The 24378-nt window shown below is 41.3% G+C and overlaps 1 protein-coding gene across 1 annotated transcript; it reads right to left on the reverse strand.

Moving 5' to 3' along the window:
* Positions 1-1131: 1131 nt before the first annotated feature.
* On the reverse strand, positions 1132-24235 carry LOC133447349 (uncharacterized). Its single transcript, XM_061726023.1, has 10 exons — positions 23962-24235; positions 21973-22105; positions 17763-18747; positions 17544-17677; positions 17259-17422; positions 16996-17150; positions 15721-15806; positions 15525-15603; positions 4359-4414; positions 1132-4082 (listed from the first exon to the last, which is right to left on the reverse strand). Exons 1-10 carry the CDS (start codon positions 24124-24126, stop codon positions 3241-3243), a joined length of 2799 nt encoding a protein of 932 aa, XP_061582007.1. The 5' UTR covers positions 24127-24235; the 3' UTR covers positions 1132-3240.
* Between the last annotated feature and the right edge of the window lie 143 nt (positions 24236-24378).

Consider the following 24378-nt stretch of genomic DNA (forward strand, 5'->3'; position numbering starts at 1 on the left):
AAGTGGCCAATGACGGCGTCTGTTAAAGTCTGTCTGGCCACAAGTGCCAACAGGCTCTAAATATAGCAGGAGCGTCCTATCTCCTATCACTGAAGGCGGGTGGGGGGATGAATTGAACAACAGAAGTCGACGGCATCTTCGAGTAACAAATGACAGTGACAGAAAGACGACAAAAAGGTCTGTGATGAGCTCAGTTCTGTCATTCATCCATCCATTATGTTTATGTTTATGTTTATGTTTATTAAGGATCCCCATTAGCCGACGCACAAACATCAGGCTAGTCTTCCTGGGGTCCTATTTAAAAAGTACAATATAAACAACAATACACAATAACATACAATTCCAGTTACAAAACATACACAGATCAAATTGCAATTAAAAAGAGAAGAAAAGAAGAAAAAGAAAAGAATAAATCACAGTTCCCAAAATGATAACATAACACTATTAACTCTCCAATCTAAAAAATGACTTAACATGTTTTTTAAATGATTTCTTGTTTGGAATGCTCCTAATATTTAAAGGAAGAGTGTTCCATGATGAAATTGCTCTATATACAACAGTGTTTTTCATTGAATTAGTTCTTGGTCTTGGTAATGTAAGTTGACGCTGAGTTGATGCTCTGGTACTGTAACGATGAACATCTGAACTATAACTAATCTGATTTGAGAAGGCAGTGGGATTCCTGCTATGAATAATGTTTCGAATAAATAATAATAAACTGGTAGATAACCTATGATTCACCTTCAGCCAACTGAGACAAGAATGCATTCGGTCAACACTAGATCGATAAGAACAGTTAAGAGTAAGTCTAGCTGCCCTATTTTGAGCTGTTTGTAACTTTGTAAGCTCAGACTTAGGTGCAGACGCCCAGATAACTGAACAATAATCAAGATGACATAACACCAATGTTTGTACTACCTGTCTGCGAATTTCAGGAGCTAGATAGTTAGCACATTTCCTAACAGCAGCAATGCTTCTACCCATCTTCATGACAATCTGATTAATGTGTTCAGACCATGAAAGTGTGTTACTAATGGTAATGCCCAAAAGCCTTACTTTATCATCTTGTTTGAGATGTGAATTTCATCTCGTAAACAATTAAAACAACAACAATACATCATTAAAGTCAATTTATTTATTTATTTATTTATTTAAATTACATACAGTATTGTAGAAATTGTATTGTTTCAACCCATCTCATTGTATCTGGATTGTTTTCCTGGATTGAAACTGATGCATTTGCATGTTGGCATATGAACATAAGTGGTTCTGTTTGCATTACATCGAGTACAAAAAGCCGGTCAACTTGATGCAAACAGCTTCCAGTGCATTTGGACATCGGATTTTCAGACCTGCACGGATGCTGACAAACATAGTATGCAGGCTAAGAATAAAGGATGGAAGTGCGACATCATGGCGGCGATGGATGCCGGGTAAGCGGTGGGTCCACATCACGCGCTTTTCAAGGAAACTTTAACAAAGTTGTGCAAAGATGTTAGTACATGGTAATCAGGAATTAATACAAAATGTCTTGAAATATATGTACAGTACTGCGATGACAAAAACAAGGTTTAAATGCCCCAGCAGACAAAAAGAAAAATAGATAAAATGAGGTTCATAATTCAGAGAAGTTTATCAGGAAAAATAAAGTTACAATACACTAAATGATAATTTTCTGCATTATAGTTCATCATAATACGACCATCGTGGTTGGAATGGTGAATTAAACATGTCGTTTTATTTTCTAGCACCAATAGTTGCATTTTCTTTTATAATGAAATTTGCTTGGATAGAGAATTGTTATAAATGTCCGACAAATTGTAGCTTGATTAATCGAGTACAACACAAATACGACCACGAGACAGTTGTTTGCTTAAAAGCAGACATATTACATTTTCTTTTCTCCAGAAAATGACACAATGTCCCGTGGTTTTAATTCAATGTCTGTGACATGCTTGTGTCAATGTACAATGCAGCGATATAATACAAAAGCTCCCCTTCAACCGTGTCTTTACAGCTCTGTTCATAGCAGCCGGGTTTAGGCGGTGGAGTCGGCGACTCCACCCCACTCCGTCCCTCTCCTCCGCAGGGTCAGCATCTTTCAAAACTGGAAAAAACTTTGTGCAATGCACTTCCAAGGAACTTCCAAGAGTAACATTTTTTTCTATTACGTCCACTTTAATAGAATCATCAATAGGTGGTCCAATTCCCTTCAATGGTCTTCTTTCCCGTACTTGTGCTCGCTTCGACCCGACTACTTTTGTCTGAATGAATAAACCCACTTTCGGATTACCGTAAAACCCAGATTTAAACTATTTTACCAATATGTTTTTCTTAAAAAGGACCATATCTGATATTTATGGTTTTTACTGCCGATCAGAAATCCTCATGTTCCAACAAAATACTCCCAAAAGATGAGTTTCACACTTTGACTAATTTGAGAATGGATTGGAAATCTAGATGCCAGACGTGTTTAGAGTGAAGTATTATAAAACACTTTTTCTCTGCTGTTGAAAGGCAAACATCTGTTCTAAAAGCAGCCCGTTGGTGTGAACTTTCTGTAGGATGTGTTCATGTGCAAACACATGAACTGCAGCCAGTGTTGGCTGTTTGATTTTGCGTCCTGGATTTGATTTTCCCCATTTCACAGCTCATAAATGCAACTATTTTGGCAGTCGCTTGGAACTTTTAAGCACACAAACCTGTTACATTTGCAAGATTTTTAACAACTGCACCCTTCAAAAGTGCATTGTCATCCAGCAAATATGCAACTTTGACTAAAAATAAAATAAAAGCATAATGCTTGCAGGCATGGTTTATAACACTGAAACAGTTTTTTCACTATGTCAACTTAATTCCCATAATGTCCATTAATACATTGATGTATTTGCCATAAGACTACGAAGAGAGTCTAACGATCGATGGCAAGCTTGTACTGCGACACCAGAGATGTTGGACTTGAATAAAGAAAAGAAAAGCAGAAATCATGTCTATAAATCCACAGTAATCCACAGTACCGGCTCCACGTAGTTTCGACAAGAGACCAGCTAATTTTTTGTTAGTGAAAATAAATACGTTGGAACCAAAAAGAGAGTCAAGCATCAATAGGCAGTTTACTTAATAATATATAAATAAATGCTCAAAATCTTGCGAATGAACAAATACGCAGTATAAGTGTCATTAATGTAGAACGTGCTCGGCGGACAGCCACTATTACAGCTCACAAGCTTAGAGGAAGTCTCAGAAAGCAGAACATCTATCAGCTTTCTCAGGTGGGTTCTTTTTGGTCACGGTGAACTTTGACTTAAGAGAATGGTCCGCTATCAGCTGATTGATTTCATTTTGCCTGTAAGATGACAACCTTTGACTTATCCAAGCTGCTTTCGACTCGTCTTCGGAGCCGCCGAAGCAGCGCCTGCAGGCCCCGCCGATCAGGTACACGACCTCGGCCAGGTTCAGCAGCACGCACACCCCCGACACTGCCAGCATGAACACAGTGAATATGGTCTTTTCTGTTGGTCTGGAGACAAAACAGTCCACTGTGTTGGGGCAAGGGTAGGAGTCACATTTCACCAAGCGCACCATCTTAAAGTCAGGATAGATCGAGTAGAAGATGTAGAGAAAAACCACCTCTAAGATGATTCTGAAGATGATACTGATCATGTATGTCCACCACAAAGCTCCTGTGATCTGAAATTTTTGGTTCTTGATGTGCTCCAGCTCCTTGGGGCTGCCGCGGCCCGACTTCTTCAGGATCTTCTTGTCGATGTGACGTCGGTGGGCCACATGCATGGCCACCAGCAGCGCGGGGGTGGACACCAGGATGAGCTGCAGCGCCCACAGCCGGATGTGTGAGATGGGGAAGAACTGGTCGTAGCAGACGCTGTTGCAGCCGGGCTGCTGGGTGTTGCAGACGAACGCGGTCTTCTCATCGCCCCAAACGCTCTCCGCTGCCACTACGAGCACCAGGATACGGAAGATGAAGATGACGGAGAGCCAAATGCGCCCGATGCCTGTTGAGTGCCTGTTTACGCCGCTGATCACGGCATAAAAGGACCCCCAGTTCATCTTCGCCTCCAGGTCTGCAGCAAGTAGAAGAAACCATTAATAAATATTCATTAAGACAACATGTCTTATCAATCTAGCAAAAATAAAACCTGGAAAGATTTTATTGAAATTTAAAAAAAAAAACATCCATGAGGTTAATAAAAGCTACTTTTAGCACATTGTACTGTCTTTAAGTATCATTTTAAGAACTGGCTATCAAAAGTAAAACAACAATAGGCCTGACAAAACTAAATTAAACTTGTCGCCCGTCCATTAAAAGTCCTCCTGCTTTAACAGGTTCGGGGTTTTACCAGGCTCAGCCGGCGGTGCAAGCGGCGTAAGAAGCGCCGGCTCCAAAAATGACCATCTTAAGGTGTGATTTGATCATCCAGCTGGATTTGTGAGAAGCAACAGACAAGAAATGCCAAGCAGCCTGCCGGCTGTATAAAAGCAGGGGCGATGGCCTGCCACCATGCGCCGTCACAAGACGCAAGAAATCGAAGCCAATTGCAAAACATTTGGAGAGCCACGTGATTCGCTCACCCTGTATTAATACTTTACTCCCAAACTGACCTACAGCCCAGTTCCAGGCAGACAGACAAACGACTGACAGTAAATTTCTCGCAGGCACCAGCAAGAAATGCATTTCATTTTGAGCCTTTTTCTTTTCTTTTATGAATGTGTGTTTGAGAAAATATACAGATTTTGCCAAATTCAAAACTTAAACTGATCAGCCAATATAATTTCAATAATCATTAGTTTGAAGGGTTATGATTAAGTGAGCCATTAGCATGCCAAGTAATTGAGCAGTCAAGGCAAAGGGGCACGACAGCTACCGACCACATCACAACAACCTCTGTTCACAGTGAATGTTAGTATAAAACAGAATAAAGAGCACAGAGCGTGTATTTTACCTTCTGCTGTGGTGGTACACAAAAATGTGTACAAAATAGGAAGAAATTATTTAAAATACTGTTTTGTTTTGTTTTGAGCAAGCCAAAGGGCTGGATTGAGAACACCATGCGTTAGGAAAATGCAAATCATTCCTCCGCCACTAGCCACTGCCCTGCACTGTAGCAGTCATATGCTCTTATATAAACCATTAACATACAATGGCGCCCTTTATTGGGCTGCAACAAGACTCTTTAGAATTCAGATCAAACGCCTCGACTTCCGCCTACCCCGGGCGAAAGAAGGAATCTGTGTGGACACAAAAGGCCTCAGCCAGCCACATTATTTATTGTGCTTGGCAGGGCTTGGAAGTGAAGCTTCTGACATGAGCCACTGCAAGAGAGACTCATTAACAGGTTGGAAAATACATCCATAACATACTCAACTTTTCAGCTACCGTAAATATTAATGAAGTGATTGCCCTCTCAGCTATTCAAGATATTTTTTTTTGGGGGGGGGGCACACATTTGAATTGTGCACTTTGAAGTATAGGAACAAGATCTGAATTTGTTTTGCCAGAGAGCACATACCATCAACTATTCATGTGCACGTAAATGAAATCCTTTTCAACAATGCGCTAGATTACATTCTAAATTGCTTCTTCTACAGCAATCTAATTACCCTGGCACAAACCATAATAGTATCATTTTGTTTAATTAATAAGCCCCTTTAATGCAATCTAATAGCAAGCTCAGGAACAGGATTATATTCATCCATGGCTTCTGGGTTAAAGGCTCATTTAGTCTACAACAAGTGAAACCAGAACAGCGTGTGATCACAGCGTCGAAGATGATGAACATGATTACCGCACATGCCCTCAGACCAATATTGAAAATATCGTTTTATTGCAAAGCCAAGTGACATTTATGAGTTGTTTCTGGCCAAACTCCAACAGCAGGAAGAATTTACAGTAAGAAAGTAAAAAACCACAATGTGTTTGTTTGTCAATGACCTACAGCGGTTCACTGTGCTGTGAGCATTTCTGCGTCACTCCTAACAAGTGTAGTGGGAGGGTTTGTGTGGCCTTGTGTTTCTTTGAATGAACTAAGTCTCATTTACTTTATATTCATAGAACAGACAAGAGGCAAATAGTATGAATTGTTCATAGAGAAACTTTTTAATTCAAAAGCAGGAATGTGAGCGTAGAAATAAATCTGCTTTTGTACGAGAACTATACCAACTGCAAGAATACTTCTTTATTATTACTATCAAACAAGTGTGACATATAAAAGAAATGTAGTTTCAAAGTGATAATAATTACTGGATCTTGGTGTTTATGACATCCACACTGAAGCAACTGAACTGGCGCCATCTAGGGGCTGGAATATGATTGTTCATGATGGAAGATCTTCCATTGAGCCCTTTAGGAGATTCTTTTATATCTTACAAACTTAACAAGAGAAGCTAACATGTGCAGAAGAACCCTGAGATGAAAGACTAAGAAATATGTTTGCGTAACAAACAACAAACCAACAAACCCACTTTTCATTCATAACAATACACTTAAATTCCAAGACATAGTCAATCTGAACACCACTGTTATAATATACAAGGCTTACAACAATTTACTTCTGGGCTGCATGCAGGAACTGTTCAAGCCAAGAGAGGGCAAACACGACCTCAGGGGAACAGCAATGTTTGACACAACAACAGTTAGAACAAACGCAAAGGGCAGATGTATTTCTGTTTTAGGAGTAAAACTGTGGAACTCATTAGAAAATGACCTTAAACTAGCAAATTCAATAAAAGCATACAAGATATTATTCAAAGCAAAGGTAATGGACACATATATAGAAACACAATAAGCAAACAAAGAAGAATGCACACATGCACAAGATAAAATGACAACTTAAATTTGTTTTGCCGGTTTCCTTGGCATCTTTTCACTTTCTGTTTTCAGAGCTATCATTATTATTATTATTATATTATTGCTATTATTATTATTATTATTATTACTATTATTATCATCATCATCATCATTATTGTTATTATTATTATTATTATTATTATTATTTTGTGTAGACTTATGATACTTCATTTGTTTTTTGTTTTTTTGTATATTCTATTCTGTTAAAAGGTGGGCAAGATAAGCTTTATGCTTCAAGCCCAGACCTTTTCGGTCAAATAATCACGATGTTGACCAGGGAAAAACCTGTGTTATCTTGTTTGTTGATTTTTGTTTGTGATTGACCGAAATAAATATTTACTACTACTACTACAAACCCTCTTAACTAAAGGAACGACTGAAAGACAACATAATTACACCTTCTAGGAGACATATTTGAATTAAACAAGCAAGGCATCTTTTTTTTACAAATATCATTGAAACCTAAACATTTAAAAAGCAAAATGATGTGTAATATCACGTTATATCACATAAAAAAACAGTCATCATCAAGCTTACAAAAAAAACCCACAAGATTTTAGTGAAACTATAAATAACATACAGTAAATATACACTCAATAGAAATACAAATGTAAACTAATACATGGTAATTAATGTGTACTAATCCAATCAATTCATCAGCTGTTTAGGTCTGATCCATCCCGTTCAGGTTACCTATCCCAACCGCACGTTGTGTAACTAATTAAGTGAACCAAAGATTGGATACTGGGAGGAAGAAAATAAAATGCACTGGTATGTGTTTGATATTTGTATGTGTTAAAGATAAATAAGTGCTACACTGACTTCTTCTTAGACTTAGACTTCTTTATTGTCAGTCACATACAGCCAATGTATCTGAACAAAATGTCTATTTCGAGGCTCATGTAGAATTGGGAGAAGGGCGAAATTTACAAATATCTTGACAAGATTAGGGATTTACACATTTACAAGATAAACAGCAACTATTCCAGCTATTCCACCACCTGATACAAACATACAAATCAGCTCAGTCTCCGTCAGAACGACATGATGTCACTAAGTGAATAAGAGATGAAGCCTTCTGACATCTGCAAGACACTTATTTGAGTCAAATGCAGTTTCTTTGGAGCAGCTCTGGTTGATCCACACAGGGTGGTTTTTCTACAAGTCAAAAATCCCTCAGCGTTTTTATGCCGCACGGCTGATTTACCACTTGTAGTCTGAATTTGACACGAGTTGACAGTTACAGAACTAAATAAATAAAATCAGTAAAATTACACACATTCTCTGTTTTCTGAGTTGCTTCTTAATTTGAGTGTAACGTGAGATGAGGTATTTTTCTCCTGTTTCTGGGTTTTAAGTTGGACAACGCCTACCAAAGAAAATTTGAGTTGGAAAAAAAAAAAGGAACAAGTTGGCTACGATGACATCCATTTTTCTTTTGCAGCTCTGGGGGAAAGATTGAAAAAAAAAAACGTACAAAATATAACTTTACTTAGATGTTTTTGTTTTTTTAATGAGGGCAGCATTCTTCAGCTTTTTAAGCCTCGCGTGTCTGGTTTGTGCCGGTCTCTTTGGAACCGCTTTTGAAAATAACATTAAGCGAAATGGCTTTAAAACCCTTCCTAACTTGGCCTATTTTTGAGATCCCTGCTCAAAAATGACACGTCTAAGCGTATCTAAATGAGTGTTTCTAAATATCAGAATAAAAGGTAATGTGAGATGACATAAGTGTAAAATTATATGTCAAAGCCAGAGTCAATTAAGACGGAACACAAGAGACAGTCATGTTTAGACAGCCTGTCCAAACGGGCTATTTTGGCACATTTAGACATACTTGGGTCCTTGAGGTTATATTACTTGTTTAATTTAGTATGTATGTTACTAAATGTATTAATTCCTTTCACATACAACAGTTTTGGGGTGTTTGTATCAGTTGCACGATTCAGCACGTGTGCCTCGAGGTGCAGCACTATGGTCTGTGGTCATTTACGCAAGTCAGTATCTCTGGAAGTCGATGGACTGTTTGGAAGGAAAATACTCTCATTTGTCACAGAGACCTGGGACTGCACCAGTCCGGTAGATTTTTTCACTGGAATATGATTTACAATGGTAAAACGTCAAAGATAAGGCTACTCTCCAACCCCGTGCAGTGTCAGCCATCAGCTGACAGCAGCCGTTTGTCTGTGAAATGCAGCAGCTGATTGACACTTACTGTGGCAGCCTGCATATCATCTGCTTACGATCTGTCCACTTGGCTGAGTGCCGTTGGACTTGTGTTTTATTTAGGTGCTAATGCTCTCTATAGGCTTAAATCTTAGCTTTTTTCTCTTTTTGTTGGGTGTGTGCATGTGTATCTTGAATCATACTTGTCATGTCTTGACAGATCTCTGCCGCCTGGCACCGGTTCCATGCTCGTCTATTGAGAAGAGGTTACACCATGTGTTCTCCTTAAGCAATCTCCGGTCAACCTCAAGTTGGTCAAATAAAAAAAAAAAGACTATATTCATGGCATTTCGAATTCTGTTAATAGTAAATTAATGGACTGATAAATACCAAAAGTACCTAATGGCTCTGAGCTTTCCCCTTTCCAGGAACAGCTCAACTGTAACTGTGGGTGCCTGTGGGTAAACTCTGGCATAGAGCATCCTCTTGTGCACCATCGCTTTGATCCGACCTACTGTCTCTTCCGACCAGTGTCTTCCATTCACAAGCATCACCCGAGGGAGAGGAAGCGAGAGACAAAATACCATGAACCCCAGCACCATCCATGACATTACTATTTTGCATCTTAATGACATAGGTTACCATGAATTTCCCAAGTGGGCACAGTCATAAAAGTGACAATGCCACCATCTAGAGGAATGCCTTTGCAAAGCCACTCCACGTTCAACTGGACGCAGCTCTGTTTACTGCACCTGAGCCCTAAATAACAGTAGTAACAAGCTGTCCTTGTTGAAAACATGCAAATGAAAAAGGTAAGCATTGAAAATGGTTAGAAAGTAATTCGGTTCAATTAAAACCATGACTTATCTCTGTTTCAAGGGAGCTGTGCATTGGCATAATTTCGACTTTATAAAGTCAGACATTCTGATTTCAGAAACCCTCATTCTGACTTTATGAACTTAAAAATGTGTAAGAAACCTTTGCAGATGGATTTATGCGCATGAAGGCCCGCCTGCTGATGATTGATCAATGTGATGAAATTGATTTTGACTACCTCAAGATACAAAACATACTCCTCTTAAGTTTCTTCTTGCAAATTTGCAAAACTTGGAATTTAACCTCTTCCCACACAAACACAGACTCACGGCTAGCTCAACATGCAACAACGGATGTTGATCTGAGTAATTCTAACAAAAAAACAATGTCCAATATAAAACATCTCCCGTTTTTAATTGACATATTTATAGCCTGGTGTAAAAAACAACAAAACCCACTTTGGTTTGGCCTGTTTGAACTCACATTCTCTGAGGGAGGTCCATTTGTTTGAACCTCGTCAGGTAATTTTATATAAAGCAATATTTCTGTCTGATGTGGGTCAGCTGAAGGAGCTAGCAGCCACAACAAACTTTGATTGACACACAGTGGGCGTGTTCCCGTCAGCTTTGGGGGCCACAAGCTGGTGCACGCGAGAAAAAAAGTACATTCTGTTGTTGTTTTGTTTTTGCATTTAACAGTCTATGGGGAAAAAAAAAGAGGCTTCAAAACTGCTCTTCAGAAAACCAGTAGGTCATTTGATCTGTGCTTCAGCTGCATCGCTTCTACTTTTTCTAGACTACAGGTTGGACCGAGGGTCGTATGCCCTGAAACAAGCATGCATTAATCTCCTTTTACAAAGAGAGATTGTGAACACAATTTGCGTTAACTTTGACAGCCCTAATATAGAAGTATTTACATGTATATATATTAAAAGTACTTCTGAAAAGGTAATGATATAAAAGTGTAGCTGTATAAAAATCCACAACACAACAACCACAAAGTCAAGCAACAATGCAATTTACAATTTACACCTTCGTAAATATAGAATCTGGAACCAACCTCACATGTTTTGGACCTTAGGAGGAAGGACCTGCAGAAAACCCTCTGGCCCAGGGATAACGTACAAACAGCCAGGCTTCAAACCAGAAACGTTCTTCTTGTGAGGTAGTAGTGCCGACCGCCACTGTGAAGTTGTGTAGATAATTTTCCATGTCTTAATGACAAACTTCCCATTTCCATTTGGCACACAAAAATATACTCTTTTTCCCCCAAATATGTGCTGATGGAGTTTAACCATTTATGTTTAGGAGATTTCAGTTTGTTTTTTTGCTGTTGACAGCTATACAAGCTCCACTGGACGACGTTCTTTTCCTCTCAGATCTCCATGAGACTCAGTCGTGGCTACATGTGGCGGGGTTTTCAGTTTGTTGCAACTCCACTGCCATGTGAATTCACAGTTGGCATATTTGATGATAGCGTGAATACATGGAAGTTAGGATTTGTGTAAAGTTGCCACTCGTGCTCGTGTACCCTGTAGTTCCAAACCTGGCCACATTGTCCCCCCATGTCTGAGTCAGTTTCCTGAATCTCAAAGCTTGGAGTTATGCATGAATTTGGTTTTTTAAGTGCATGGACCTTTTCTAGGATGCCAGTTTATCAGAAATGTTTTGAAAACGATTTTACATCCATTTTCTATAACTTTCTATACCTGAAGCCTATCCCAGCTGTTGCTGGGAGACGGATGAGCAACGCTCTGGACAGGGTACCAGCAGTGGTGGACAGTAACGGAGTAAATTTACTTGAGTACTGTACTTAAGTACATATCCAGAGGATTTGTACTTTACTTGAGTATTAGATTTCTTTGGTACTTATTACTCTTACTTGAATACATTTCCAAGACAAATATTTTTACTTTTACTCAAGTTTCTAGGAAGGCTGAAAAGTACTTGTTACTTTCAGGTCTGCTCTTTTTTCTTCTTCCCTAAAATCCTATTGGACACAAGTTGTTTTTGTCAAAAGGAGGAGACCTATCACAGTGCACGCTCTCCACTGGGACGTACAGTACGTAAAGCGGAAATACGTCAAGCCTCCTCCAAACGATAACGCCAAAGTAGCCTGCGTTTGTCAAGACAGAGCCGCAACAATGGCTACGCCGGAGTCAGGAGAAGAAAGACAATCCGCTGAGTCGTCTGAGTCTGATAATGAGCCGGACTCGGAGCAGGGACTTTCACAAAATCCTTGGCCGTATCTTAACTCAATGTTTGAGTTCGACCGAGTAAAAAACGAGGGCACAGACAAACCACAGACATTTACAACTTAAACTAATTTAGAAAAAATATAGTAATTTACTGATGTGGAAAATAAGAAATTGACTCTTACTCTTAGTTTTACTTAAAGTAAATTTAAAAGCATTTACTTTTGGATACTTAAGTACCTTTAAAAGCAAGTACTTTTCTACTCTTACTCAAGTAATATTTTGACTGAGCTACTTTTACTTGTAACGGAGTAAATTTTGACCAGTAGTATTTGTACTCTTACTCAAGTACTGGGGTCGAGGACTCTGTCCACCTCTGGGTACAAGTCAATAAATCCCTCTTAAGTATTGGAGATGTTTAAGTGATCATATTATCTTAATATCCAGCCATCTTATTTTAATATTCAGTACCTCTAAAGTAGAGTGGACGTAGCATAACTCCTGAACGCCAATTATTTTAGACTTATGATTACGAGAAGAGATATACTTGGAAATGACAGGACCAGTAAAGCCAAGTGTAGGACTCTTGAAAAGGCCAGGCCAGGCCATGGTTGGAAATGTACAGCTTCCAGTCCTCCGGCTCCGAAAACTCTTTCTGTGATCGATGAAGTCACAAGCTCTAGACTAGCTTGGAAAACCTTCATCACTCAACACAGTCCACAGCTGTGGCCCGAGATGTAATCGAAAACCATATTACACAAGGAGGAAACCGCATTCACCCCGGCAGAAATGCTGCAGAGCTCTCTCGCCGCACATCCATCTCAGACTGTCACTAAGACAGTAGACTCGTGCTCTGCGGTAGAAGTCTACTTTTCAATTTAGATTTTTGGGAAAACAGACTCTGGGTTATACAGTGGGGCAAAACAAGTATGTAGTCAGCCACCAATTGTGCAAGTTCTCCCACTTAAAAAGATGAGAGAGGCCTGTAATTTTCATCATAGGTACACCTCAACTATGAGAAAACAGAATGTTGGAAAAGAATCCAGGAAATCACATTGTAGGATTTTTACTGAATTAATTGGTAAATTCCTGGGTAAAATAAGTATTTGGTCACGTACAAACAAGCAAGATTTCTGGCTTTCACAGACCTGCAACTTCTTCTTTAAGAGGCTCCTCTGTCCTCCACTCGTTACCTGTATTAATGGCACCTGTTTTAACTCGTTATCATTATAAAAGACACCTGTCCACAACCTCAAACAGTCTCACTCCAAACTCCACTATGGCCAAGACCAAAGAACTGTCAAAGGATGTGAGAAACAAAATTGGAGACCTGCACCAGGCTGGGAAGACTGAATCTTGTAATAGGTAGGCCTAGCCAGTCTCCAGATCTCAACCCCATTGAAAATCTTTGGAGGGAGTTGAAAGTCTGTGTTGCTCAGCAACAGCCCCAAAACATCACTGCTCTAGAGGAGATCTGCATGGAGGAACGGACCAAAGTACCAGCAACAGTGGGTGAAAACCTTGTGAAGACTAAAGTCTGGCATATACTTGCTGTTGGTGCTTGCGGTCGCGTCCGTTCACGTCTGTTTGCGTGCACCACCAACCGCAACGTCGCTCGCGTATTACGCGTCGTACTGGCGGTGACCGATAGGGGGCAGTAAGCAGAGCAACAGTTGGAAAATTTATTAAATATTTAGTAGTAGCAGTAGCAGATTAGAAAAACAGACATGTTTACATGACACCATTGGATGATGTAGGAGATTATAACATTGCTTTGGTTGCAATCTCGGCAAAGGAAACGGCGCCAGCGACCTCCGCATCGTCACTTGTGACCAGCTGGATTCTGACCGGGGCCAGAGCCAGAACTGCAGGTCGTGTACGCGTTCAGTGTCTTTTTGAGAACGTGCACGTCGACGCGTCAAATGAACGCAGGATACGCGTGGCGGCCATGATGCGTACGCGGTCTGAACTGCAAGTATATCCCAGGCTTTACAGAAAATGTTTGACCTCTGTCATTGCCAACAAAGGGTATATAACAAAGTATTGAGATGAACTTTTGTTATTGACCAAATACTTATTTTCCACTATAATTTGCAAATACATTCTTTAAAAATCAGACAATGTGTTTTATGGATTTTTATTTTATTTGTTTTTTTTTTAATTTTGTCTCTCAGTTGAGATATACCTATGATCAAAATGACAGGCCTCTCTTATCTTTTTAAGTGAGAGAACTTGCACAACTGGTGTCTGACTAAATACTTTTTTGCCCCACTGTATATGCCAAAGATGAGAAAGACCATCCAGGATGTTATCAGTGGGAGGCGCAAAACCCAGCAGCTGTGGCTGAATCGGGGTTTATTTGTGCCGAGGGCACGGGTGACTTACAAATGTATGAAGATAGCAGTAATGTAGTGGTTTAACTCGTGATTATTTCAAAAATAAAATGCCAGACCTTACTCTGCATGACAAGCAGTAGCTTGGCTTCATAAACCGTGTGTGTTAACGCTCAAACTACCATACTGCAGTCTAGAGTTCAGATGCATAAAACTGTAGGTTAATGAATAAAGTGCACATGTAGAGAAGCATGAGTGTTTTTCTTTGCCAAATGTAAAAAGGTTTAAAAAGAAAAATCTTTAAAAAAAAAAAGATTTAAAATCACTGAAAATGTATATCTGCATAAAAGCCTGATTGTCACTGCAATATTCTGCTATAAACCGTATACACTCCCAATGAATGATTAACAACTTGGCACGGACAACAGGCATGACACTTAAATCAAGAGAAAAGTGAATTTATTTTTTTGCTGGCAGCAGTTTTAGATTCACACACACAGGAAGACCCAGTTCCTCACATAGCTTAAGACAAGTAGCCTTCAAAGTAAAAAGCACCACATGAATCAGTTTATGTTGAGAAATTCAGAACCATCTTGAACTGCCTGTCCTTCTTTAACATTAGTAAGGCATAAAATACAGATGAGTATATTGTAAAAACCAATATATGAAATAAGAATATGCATTAAAAAGAATCTGTTGTGTGTTTATTTTGAGCCGTTCCCCTATTATGCTGTTTAGTGGCAAAACAAGTTTTCCATATTGACACTAATGTGCCCTTTAACAAGCGGGTTTTCATTTCTGAATGCCACCTCATGTTACAGTTAACACTTCTCTATTCTTTGAACGCTCTTTGCTTGAACTTGTCAAGTTACTACTTGATATAGTTTCCAGAACTCGTGGGGCGAGGCAACAAAGACGTTTCTTACTGGTATGTTGCTCAAGAGCCAGAGCGATAAACATTGGTTATTCTGACGGTCATACTGGCATCATGGACCCGACTGCCCAATTGACTAATTTCTAATGGATACAAGAATTGCAAACTGGTGTTTTACTAGTTTAAAGAAAGATGTGTCACAAAGAGGACACTGAGGGAGTTACACAGCTTGGATCAAAAAGAAAGCAGTAAAAACACACATTCTGCTTTCTGAATTACTTCTTCATTTGAGTGTAGCATGAGATTAGGTATTTTTCCCAGTCAGAGCCCCGTTCGTGGGTTTTGCGTTGAACAGGATCTACAAAAGAGAGAATGCATGAGTCAGAATGAAATACGAACAGTCGGCTGCAATGATACACATTTTAGATTTTCAACTCATGAAAAAAACCTGAAAAATACTAAAAAGACTACTTGCTTTTTATTATGCAGGCGGCATTTTTCAGATTGTTGTGCGTCGCGTGTCCATTTTGGGCCAGCCTCAAAGACAGCGATGCACCCCTCCTGCAAACAGGAATTGGGTAGTTACTTGCCTGTTGAACCTTCCTAACTAAGCTTATTTGTTGGAGATTCATACTCAAAAAGGACACAGTCAATTTAAAGTGAATATATGTCAACAACTTCAAAATGTATCTGAATTAATTTGATACGACAATGAAAGGTAATATGAGATTACATAAGCTTAAAATTAAGTATGAACATTTTTTCTTCATTGAATTAATGTTACAAAGCTGTGAACGTCTATTAAGGGAGCTGTTAAGCTAAGTTTAAACAAGGCCCTAGAGTGCAAACTCATTTTTCCAATGGTGCGACTACAAAAGATCTGGAGTTCGCAGCGGTGCCATCAGCCATTTGGGCGAAGGTACCTCAGTTGGTAGAGCGTTCACCCATGAACCTGAAGGTCAGTGGTTCAAACCTTAGTTCCTCCTGTGTCCACCAAAGTGTCCTTGGGCAAGACACTGAATCCCCCGGTTGCTCCCGGTTGTCAGGCAGCTCCGCCGACAAATCGGTGTGTGAATGTGTGCGTGTGTGGGTGAATGTCTGCAGTGTAAAGCGCTTTGGGGCTGTAGGAGTACAGCTGGATAGCGCTATATAAGTGTAAGCCATTTACCATTTGAGTGGGAAAAAAAGTCCCGGCGACTCTGAAATTCTCCCTGTACACTCCATAAACAGCCCAGCGTAGTAATAAACCTATTATTCCATATTCTCTTATTTTCAGCAAAAATGGCTTTGGAAAAATGTTCTCGACTAGAATTCTTAAAACTAGCAAAATTGCCTAAAACAGCCTGCTAGTTTTCATGAAACAAGGCTTTTTTACTTTCTTAGAAATCGCTTTTTGCAGTGTTTTTCATCAACAGACGGTGCACACCGTAGCCAATCGGAGATGGTAACGGCCGGGACCCAATCCCCGAAGTACAGCAATGATGTCACGTGCATCCCAATTTATAGGAGTCATCACAGATGCACTGAATAAAAAGACGTGCTAACAGTACATGGATGCCATTCCCGATCGATGAAAACACAGATATCTCCACAAAAGGAGTGTGTCATCGTGTACGATCGTATCTTGCGGACAGGAAGACCGATGAATATACTGACCGCTTTGTTATATCGCTCAGCCCTAGGTCGAATACTTCTGTCAACAAAAATTAAAAAAAAAGACAATTACTTGACTGTTTAAGACTGAACGTACCTCATGGCTCCGAGCTTTCCCCTTTCCAGGAACAGCTCAACTGTAACTGTGGGTGCCTGTGGGTAAACTCTGGCATAGAGCATCCTCTTGTGCACCATGGCTTTGATCCAACCTACTGCCTCCTCAGACCAGTGTCCTCCATTGACAGGCACCACCTGAGGGGGGGAAGCGGGACACAAAATACCATGAACCCTTTCTCTCTGAAGCTGTGGCAACTGTACAGTCTATGTACAAATTGACATAACCTTGGGTGACTAACTCACATTTGCCAGTGACACATGCAGGGCCTGAAGTGGTAGCACAGCCATTTCTGGCGTGAGTTCCTTCATATTCCATAGTGACAGACAGGAAGTGTCACCGTAGTCTAATCTTTTCACCTCCACTTTAATGGATGACTCAATCCCAGCCCCATCCGTGACATCTTTGTCTTTCATGCAAAATACATAATAGATCATGAAATTCCCAAGTGACAACAGTCATAAAAGTGAGAATGCCACCATCTAGAGGTATGCTTTTGCAAAAACCACTCCATACAAAAGTGGACCCACCTCTGCTCACTCCACATATCTTCATCACCTGAGCCCTGCACCACTCTTTCTTCTGCGGGAACCAACCAATTACCTGGGTTCCAATGTCTGGAATGCAGTTCTGCTCAGCATACGAACGACTGGCTTTGCAGTTGCTGCAAACGAGAGAAGAACTATTACAGCCAGAAGCAAAAGGATTAATGATCAGCAAAGAAAATAAGCAGTAATGAATAAACTTACTCTGTGACAAGAGCCTGCAGCTTCTCAGAGGAGTCTGCGTGCTGGATGTAAAGGTTATCTGGACTGACGATATGAGACACCACCACTTCAAGTTCTCCGAACCTCCAGAACTGGAACTCAGGAATTTTTACACTGATGGGTGTTTGCATTTTTGTCACGGCTGAATTGATCTCTCCGATATCCCAAATTTCAGTTTCCGTTTCAGTCACAAAAGTGTAGGTCAAAGTTCTGCTGGCGCTTGCACTTTTCACTCTGAAGACTGGAGTTTGGTTGTCAATGTTTCCGTGCAATACTTTTGGAGGTGGTGCACCTGTCATCATCTTATCAGCAGCAACGGATCTGAGTTGGTAGGTCATGACAGTGGCCGAACTGCCCGTCTCATATATATCTTGGGCCCACACCAAAAGGTGGGCCTCGGGTGAATCCTTGTTTTTAGATTTAATTCTGAGGAACTGAAGCAGCTGGGAGGATGTTAGTTTTTGATGCTGCAACTGGGCGTCATCACCACGTCCACATATTATGAACGTTTTAGGGTTAATATTCTCTGGGAATACAGCCTGTATATGAGGAAGCAGTACCTGTGGCTTCTCTTCATTAATCTTGTGGTTCTGATGAATGACAGATGGATCACACATAGAATCTGGTTGACTCTTTTCTTCAAAAAGAACCTGTTCTTCCACTTTCATATGAGAAGAGGAGCTTTTAGTGACATCAGTGCTGTTAAAGCCGGATGAGATGCTGCCTAACACGGCCTGCTGCTGCACTGGTGCTGGCTGGAAGTTGAGAAAAACTTCCAGTGGCCGACGGGACAGAGCATGTCCAAGCACCTGGATTGCTTTTCCTATGGAGGTTGCCATGAATGAGTTTTGAAACATTGGTCCAAACTTGATAACATTTGTAATCAGGCTCCCTTTGACTCTGGATGGCTGAGCTTGGTTTAGTCTCACGTTGTTTTTCATAGCAGGCTGGAAACAAACCTTTGGATCTGTAAACACCAGAGGAAAAAGAGGAAGTTTATCAACCTAAGACGTATTAAAACCTCTCTCTAAATGAAATGGACACCTTCATGCTTGTAACAACTATTACGTTTTTTTTGTCTGCATATATAATAATGGTTTATACCATGTTGGTAAGAACCTAAGGCGCATATATATATATATATATATATATACGCACACACACACATTTTTTTTTTATGTGAAGGGGGGGTGAAGGGGGGGTGAGGGGTGACATCCGCTGCAAGTTCAGGACGCGAAAAACACACAACGAGCACACGAGCCCTGGAAATCTGCAAGAGAAAAAACAAACACGAGAACAGGCAGAGACACAAGCAGCAACCATCCCAGGTCCCCAGGACCGAATCCAAGTTAGGCTGACTATCTGTCCCCCAAAACTGCGGAGCGAGTATGTAAGTGCGTGAGCAGATGTGTATGTCTGTGTAGCTGTGTGTGTGTGTGTGTGTGTGTGTGTGTGCGCGCAACAGTCAAAACGATGCTCCACCTGAACTGTAACTGTGGTGGAGGAGAGAGGGCGCAACCCCGCCACCCGAGAGACCAGAAGCCGACAAGGAAGAACCCAGAACCCAGGCCACCAGCAACCCCACAGAAGGCGAGAAGAGGGCGGGAGGAAACTAGGGGTGTAATGATACACTAATCTCACGATACGGTACGATACACGATATTAAGGTCACGATAACGATACGATATTATAGCAGTATTTTTTAACAACCTTGATAGAGGGATATATGACTGGAAAAAATTGTCTTTTATTTGAAAGACACATAATACAAAACAATGCTGTGCGTTTGCCCTATTGTTACAGTTTGTAATGCTTTATAACTGTTTTAAAGAGAAAGCCAGGCCAACCATTTTCCACAAACGGAACTAAAAGTAAATGTCAGGTTTGCATTATGATCTTCAGTTTCATACAAGTACAAATATTTTGCCACAAACTGAATAGTTTCTCTCATGTATGATTTGACTTTTTTCTTTTCCAGAAATTTAACAACTAAAATTGAATAAATAAATACAAGTAAATAAATACATACAATTTTACATCATAAAAAAGATTGATTCATGCTCACCTTATAAGTGTAAGAGGAGATTTTGTTAAGAAGGTTATTTTGGTCATTCAGGGTTCATTATTTTATAAATATATTCTTTATATTCTGTAAATCAGGGACTATAATTACACTAGTCAGTATATCAGTTGTTAGTATGTTTTAGATTGGGCGGAGTGATACAGCACTAGGTGTTGTGTTGATGTTCTGAAATCCTACGCTGTTGAGCGGACGTTGAAGTACACGCAACCTCACGCAGAAGTTGTCCCCGTGTTTATCCTACTCACGACCCGGAAAAGGTTTAATTTAATAAGGTAAGGCTTAACTCTACACCAGACTTATTTAAGTAAAGGTTCAGAGCTCAAAACAGGACCGCAAAACGGGACTACTTTCTTCTCAGCAGAGTAAGATTTTGGTCCGCGCGGTCGCGGCTGCGGCCGCGGTCGGATGCGCGTTTCTAGTCAACACAATAGATTAATATTAATAACCCAATATCGCGATACAGGTTGTCACCTCCACGACACGTATCGTGACGTTTTTGTATCGCGAAATTTCGTGGCACGATATATTGTTACACCCGTAGAGGAAACCCACCACTAGCGAGGCCCGCCCCCTCCCAGCGGCAGCCGAGGAGACCCGCAGGCGGGGCCCCCACGACCACGAGAAGAGGCAGCCAGGGAACCCACGGCGTTGGACCGGGACCCAGCCGAGCACCAACCGTCCGGGCTGAACGTGCGGCCAGGAGGCCCTCACCCCCCAGGCCAACGACCTCCACCCGGCGAGGGGTCAGCCTGCCCGGAGAGACAGAGCCGCCCCGGCCACCGACGTGAGCAGGTGCACCCGCCCCCAACCAAGCGGCCCTCCAGGACCAAAGGAGCACCCCGTGGGCAGCGGGGGGGACCGGAGACTGGCCCGGAGAGAGGGAACCCCCCAACAGGGCAACACCCGCGCGGGCCCAACAACGGAGGGCCTCAGACCCAGGCATCCCATTCATCCATCTTCCATAATAGTAAAATATAATAATAATAATAATAATAATAATAATAATATGCCCTCCCCAGGCCGACGAGGGAAAGCGGGTGATGTGGGCCCCTCTCCCGCCCCTGGTGTTGAGTGCATGTGGCTAAAACAATAAAAACAGGGAGTTGGAGGTCAGGGTATCATATTTGACAATGACCTCCCCCTCCAAAGACGCTAAGTATCCTTGTTAAGTGTATCTATTAAATGTTGAGTGTGCGGTGTCTAAGATGTTATTAAAATCGTGGGGCGGGGAGTACCGGGGCATGCGGGACAGTATCCCCCAAGCCCCGGACCCCTCGGACCTATGTGTGCGTGAGTCGTGTAGGGGTCAGGAGGGGGAGCAGAGGCCGAAGCCAGGAGGCAGGGCCAGCAGAGGCTCCGGTAGGCGCCCACGCTCTCCCGCCGGCCATCCAGGTCAACGGTGGCCGGCCCACCGAGCCGGGCCAGGGCCCCACCGCACCTCCATGAGCACCGCCGGAGTCCCCAGGCGGAGGAGGAAATGGCCCAACATCCTTCCATTCACCCTGACGACAAAAAGCAGACACCTGGGAATGACTCCCCCCACCGCCGCGCCCGCCTGCACACCCCCCAGAAGCCCCAGAGTTCCCGCAGACACCGGGGCATGCGGCCTCCGCCCAGTGACAACGGCCTGCCCCCCTCCGGTCAGAGACAGGGCCCCACAGCGACGACCCCACCCCCCCCCCCCCTCCCACCAGAGGCCCGCACCCCAGCCCCCCAAGCCGGGCCCCAACCCCAAGGGCTACGGGATCACCACCCCCCCCCGCCCCCATTAGGTAATGAAGCCTATAATCGGGGACCAGAGAGAATGCAGTTCTGCCGAATGATGTTTAGTGGAGTCAGACATTATCTCTTTACTAATATGATCTGACAGAAGATTCCTAAATTGATTAATACATAGATTGGACTTTTGTTTCCAATTCATTAGAATGGTTTTCTTTGCTATACATAAGGCAGTGAGAACCAAGTTAGGTTCCATGTGAATGTCTCCCAGGTGACCTAGTATGCATAGTGTGGGGCACGCTGGAATTCTGTAATTGAGCCATGTGGATAAATCCTCACATATCTCCATCCAGAAGTTTTCAACAAAAAATAAATAAATCTTTGACTCACCTACTGCAAAGCTCTTTAGTAAAGCTGAAAGCTTTAGAATCTTTTGATACTTGACATCTAGAGCCTCCGTGAGATCAGTGAAGACACTGATGGGTAAAGATGAATTCAGGACAGGATGCACTTCTTCATATGCCTGGTGAGACAAAATTAAGTAGCTAGTTATTTTTCTAAGTTCCAACAGAAATATTTGCAAAGAGTGATGCTAAAAATAAGCTGACACAAAACTACTAAATTGTTGTCAATTGCCATTGTTGCATTCACTTCAGGCAGGTTTCAGCTCCTTTTGGCTTGAGACTTTAAGTTCAACTCATTTCAATCTAAATCCCTGCAATAGATTTTACAGAAAAAAGACATCAAAATATTTTATAACAGTACCTTGCAAAATGCTGAAAATATTTAAAGCAGCACAATGTAACTTTTCCACCTTAATCTAATTTAAAATTTTTAATGAAAGCATGGTCGTCAAAAAAAAGATGGAGATTTTGAAAAACTTCGATTGAAATTACACTATCATACTTAAAAAAAAAAAAAGATTGTTTACGTTGGATGAGGTGTAGTAGCAACAAGTACAATCACTATGTAACATTTGATTCTCACCGACATATATTAGATTAGATAAAATGATACCATTCATTCAAGCTAAGATGTGTGGGTATATTATACATTTCCTGAATGATAGTATATCATTTAGACGAAAATTGTGTAAAAATGTGTGTTGATTATAGTCTAAAGAGCTGCAGTGACCTCTTTGTTGGTCAGAAAGATTCATATCTTAGCTTGAATTGATGCTTAAAAAGGTCCCCTTTAAAAAGACACCAAACACAATATTGTGAAACGTTGACAGATATCCTGTATATGAGTCTAAACCAGGATATGCACCAGCATCTAAAATGTCATTTTCTGAAGGGGTGGGTAACTTCATGAGCTGATAACTGATACAGCTGCCACTCAGGAAGGGTTATCATACCAAAATATCATCTATAGCAGTGTTTCCCAACCCTGGTCCTCGAGGCCCACTGTCCTGCATGTTTTAGATGTTTCCCTGCTTCAGCACACCGTGATACAAGGAGCTGCGTCATCAACAGAATTGTGCAGATCTTGATGACAAGCTAATTAGGACCAATAATCAGAATCAGGTGTGATGATGAAGGGAAACATCTAAAACATGCAGGACAGTGTGCCTCGAGGACCAGGGTTGGGAAACACTGATCTATAGACATGGATCTTCAATCATAAGTAAGTTTTGTCACCTTGAGTGGTACTGACAAGTAAAGGTTTGGGCTCTGGCCCATGGACTAATAGTCCTTTATTCATCTCTCAGTGGGGAAATTAGCTTTGTGCAGCAGCAGTGTGTATGTATGTGTATACAGTACTCGAGTTGAGGGGGGATGGCATCCCCCCCTGAAATAAAAACGGTCAAAATCATCCCCCCTGTAAAACTGCCATCCCCCCTTTTCATCCCTTATGTCATTTCATCAATGAATGTGGTTTTACTCTCAACATTTAGAGTCATCACCAGAAAAATAACTTATTTGACAATTTTCACCTGTTTCAAGTACATTTTCACTTGAAATAAGAAGGAAAATCTTCCAGTGGGACAAGATTTATCTTCTCATTACAAGCAAAAAAATCTTGTTCCACTGGCAGATTTTTCTACTTATTTTAAGTGAAAATCTACTTGAAACATGTGAAAATTGTTATTTTTTCCAGTGATTAGTCTTTTTTAATTGTAATGAGATTTTTTTTGACTAAAAATGAGACATTTTAACTACATAAGACAAATATTCTTGTTAAGATTTTGAGTTTTTGCAGTGATCCATTTTACTTATCCTGTGAAGGACAGAGTCATATTGATAAGTTCAGAAAACTGTTTTTTATTTTTGTGTTTTGATGTACTTGATGTAAGCCCAGTGGATATTTAAAGCTTACATAAGGCTGCATTTAACTGCTGCTATGTAATTCCTGCAGGTAACATCATTAATCTCTTACCTGGTTGGTGAAGTTACGGAGTTCCTGCTCCAGCGTGCTCCTAGCGCTCTCCATCAGGAACAGCTTGACGGTGAGCTGCGCCCTGAGGGCGGAGGGCTGCTGCTGCTGCTGCTGCTGCTGCTGGTGCTGCTGCGGGGCCGAGGCCGGCCTCTCCTGCGGGGTCATGGCGGCTCTCCTGCTGGATGATGGTATAAAAGTAGCCGGTGAGTGTTATACCGCCGAGCTTTACCTCTGAACCCGAGCCGGTGTTCTGTCAATCCTTGCTACCTGCCGAGAAAACTGATACTTTGTTCTGCGCATGCGCACAGTCGATTTTCAAAGTTTGATTGCCACGCCAATCATTTCTTGCACGATGTAAAATTGATAATATGGGATGTTGAGTATTTGATCCTTCAAAATACACTACCCATGACATGA

Source organism: Cololabis saira, chromosome 7 (genome assembly GCF_033807715.1).
Source record: "Cololabis saira isolate AMF1-May2022 chromosome 7, fColSai1.1, whole genome shotgun sequence".
Classification (NCBI taxonomy): domain Eukaryota; kingdom Metazoa; phylum Chordata; class Actinopteri; order Beloniformes; family Belonidae; genus Cololabis; species Cololabis saira.

Bases quoted from the DNA above. Each gene is read 5' to 3' on its own strand.
- LOC133447349 (XM_061726023.1), bottom strand. From the start codon at position 24,126: ATGACCCCGCAGGAGAGGCCGGCCTCGGCCCCGCAGCAGCACCAGCAG. The intron at 17,423-17,543 runs GTGGGTCCACTT...TTTGCATGAAAG, and splicing joins GATATGTGGAGTGAGCAGAG to ACAAAGATGTCACGGATGGG. The intron at 4,415-15,524 runs GTAATTCAGAAA...TCACACCTTAAG, and splicing joins TGCTACACTCAAATGAAGAA to ATGGTCATTTTTGGAGCCGG.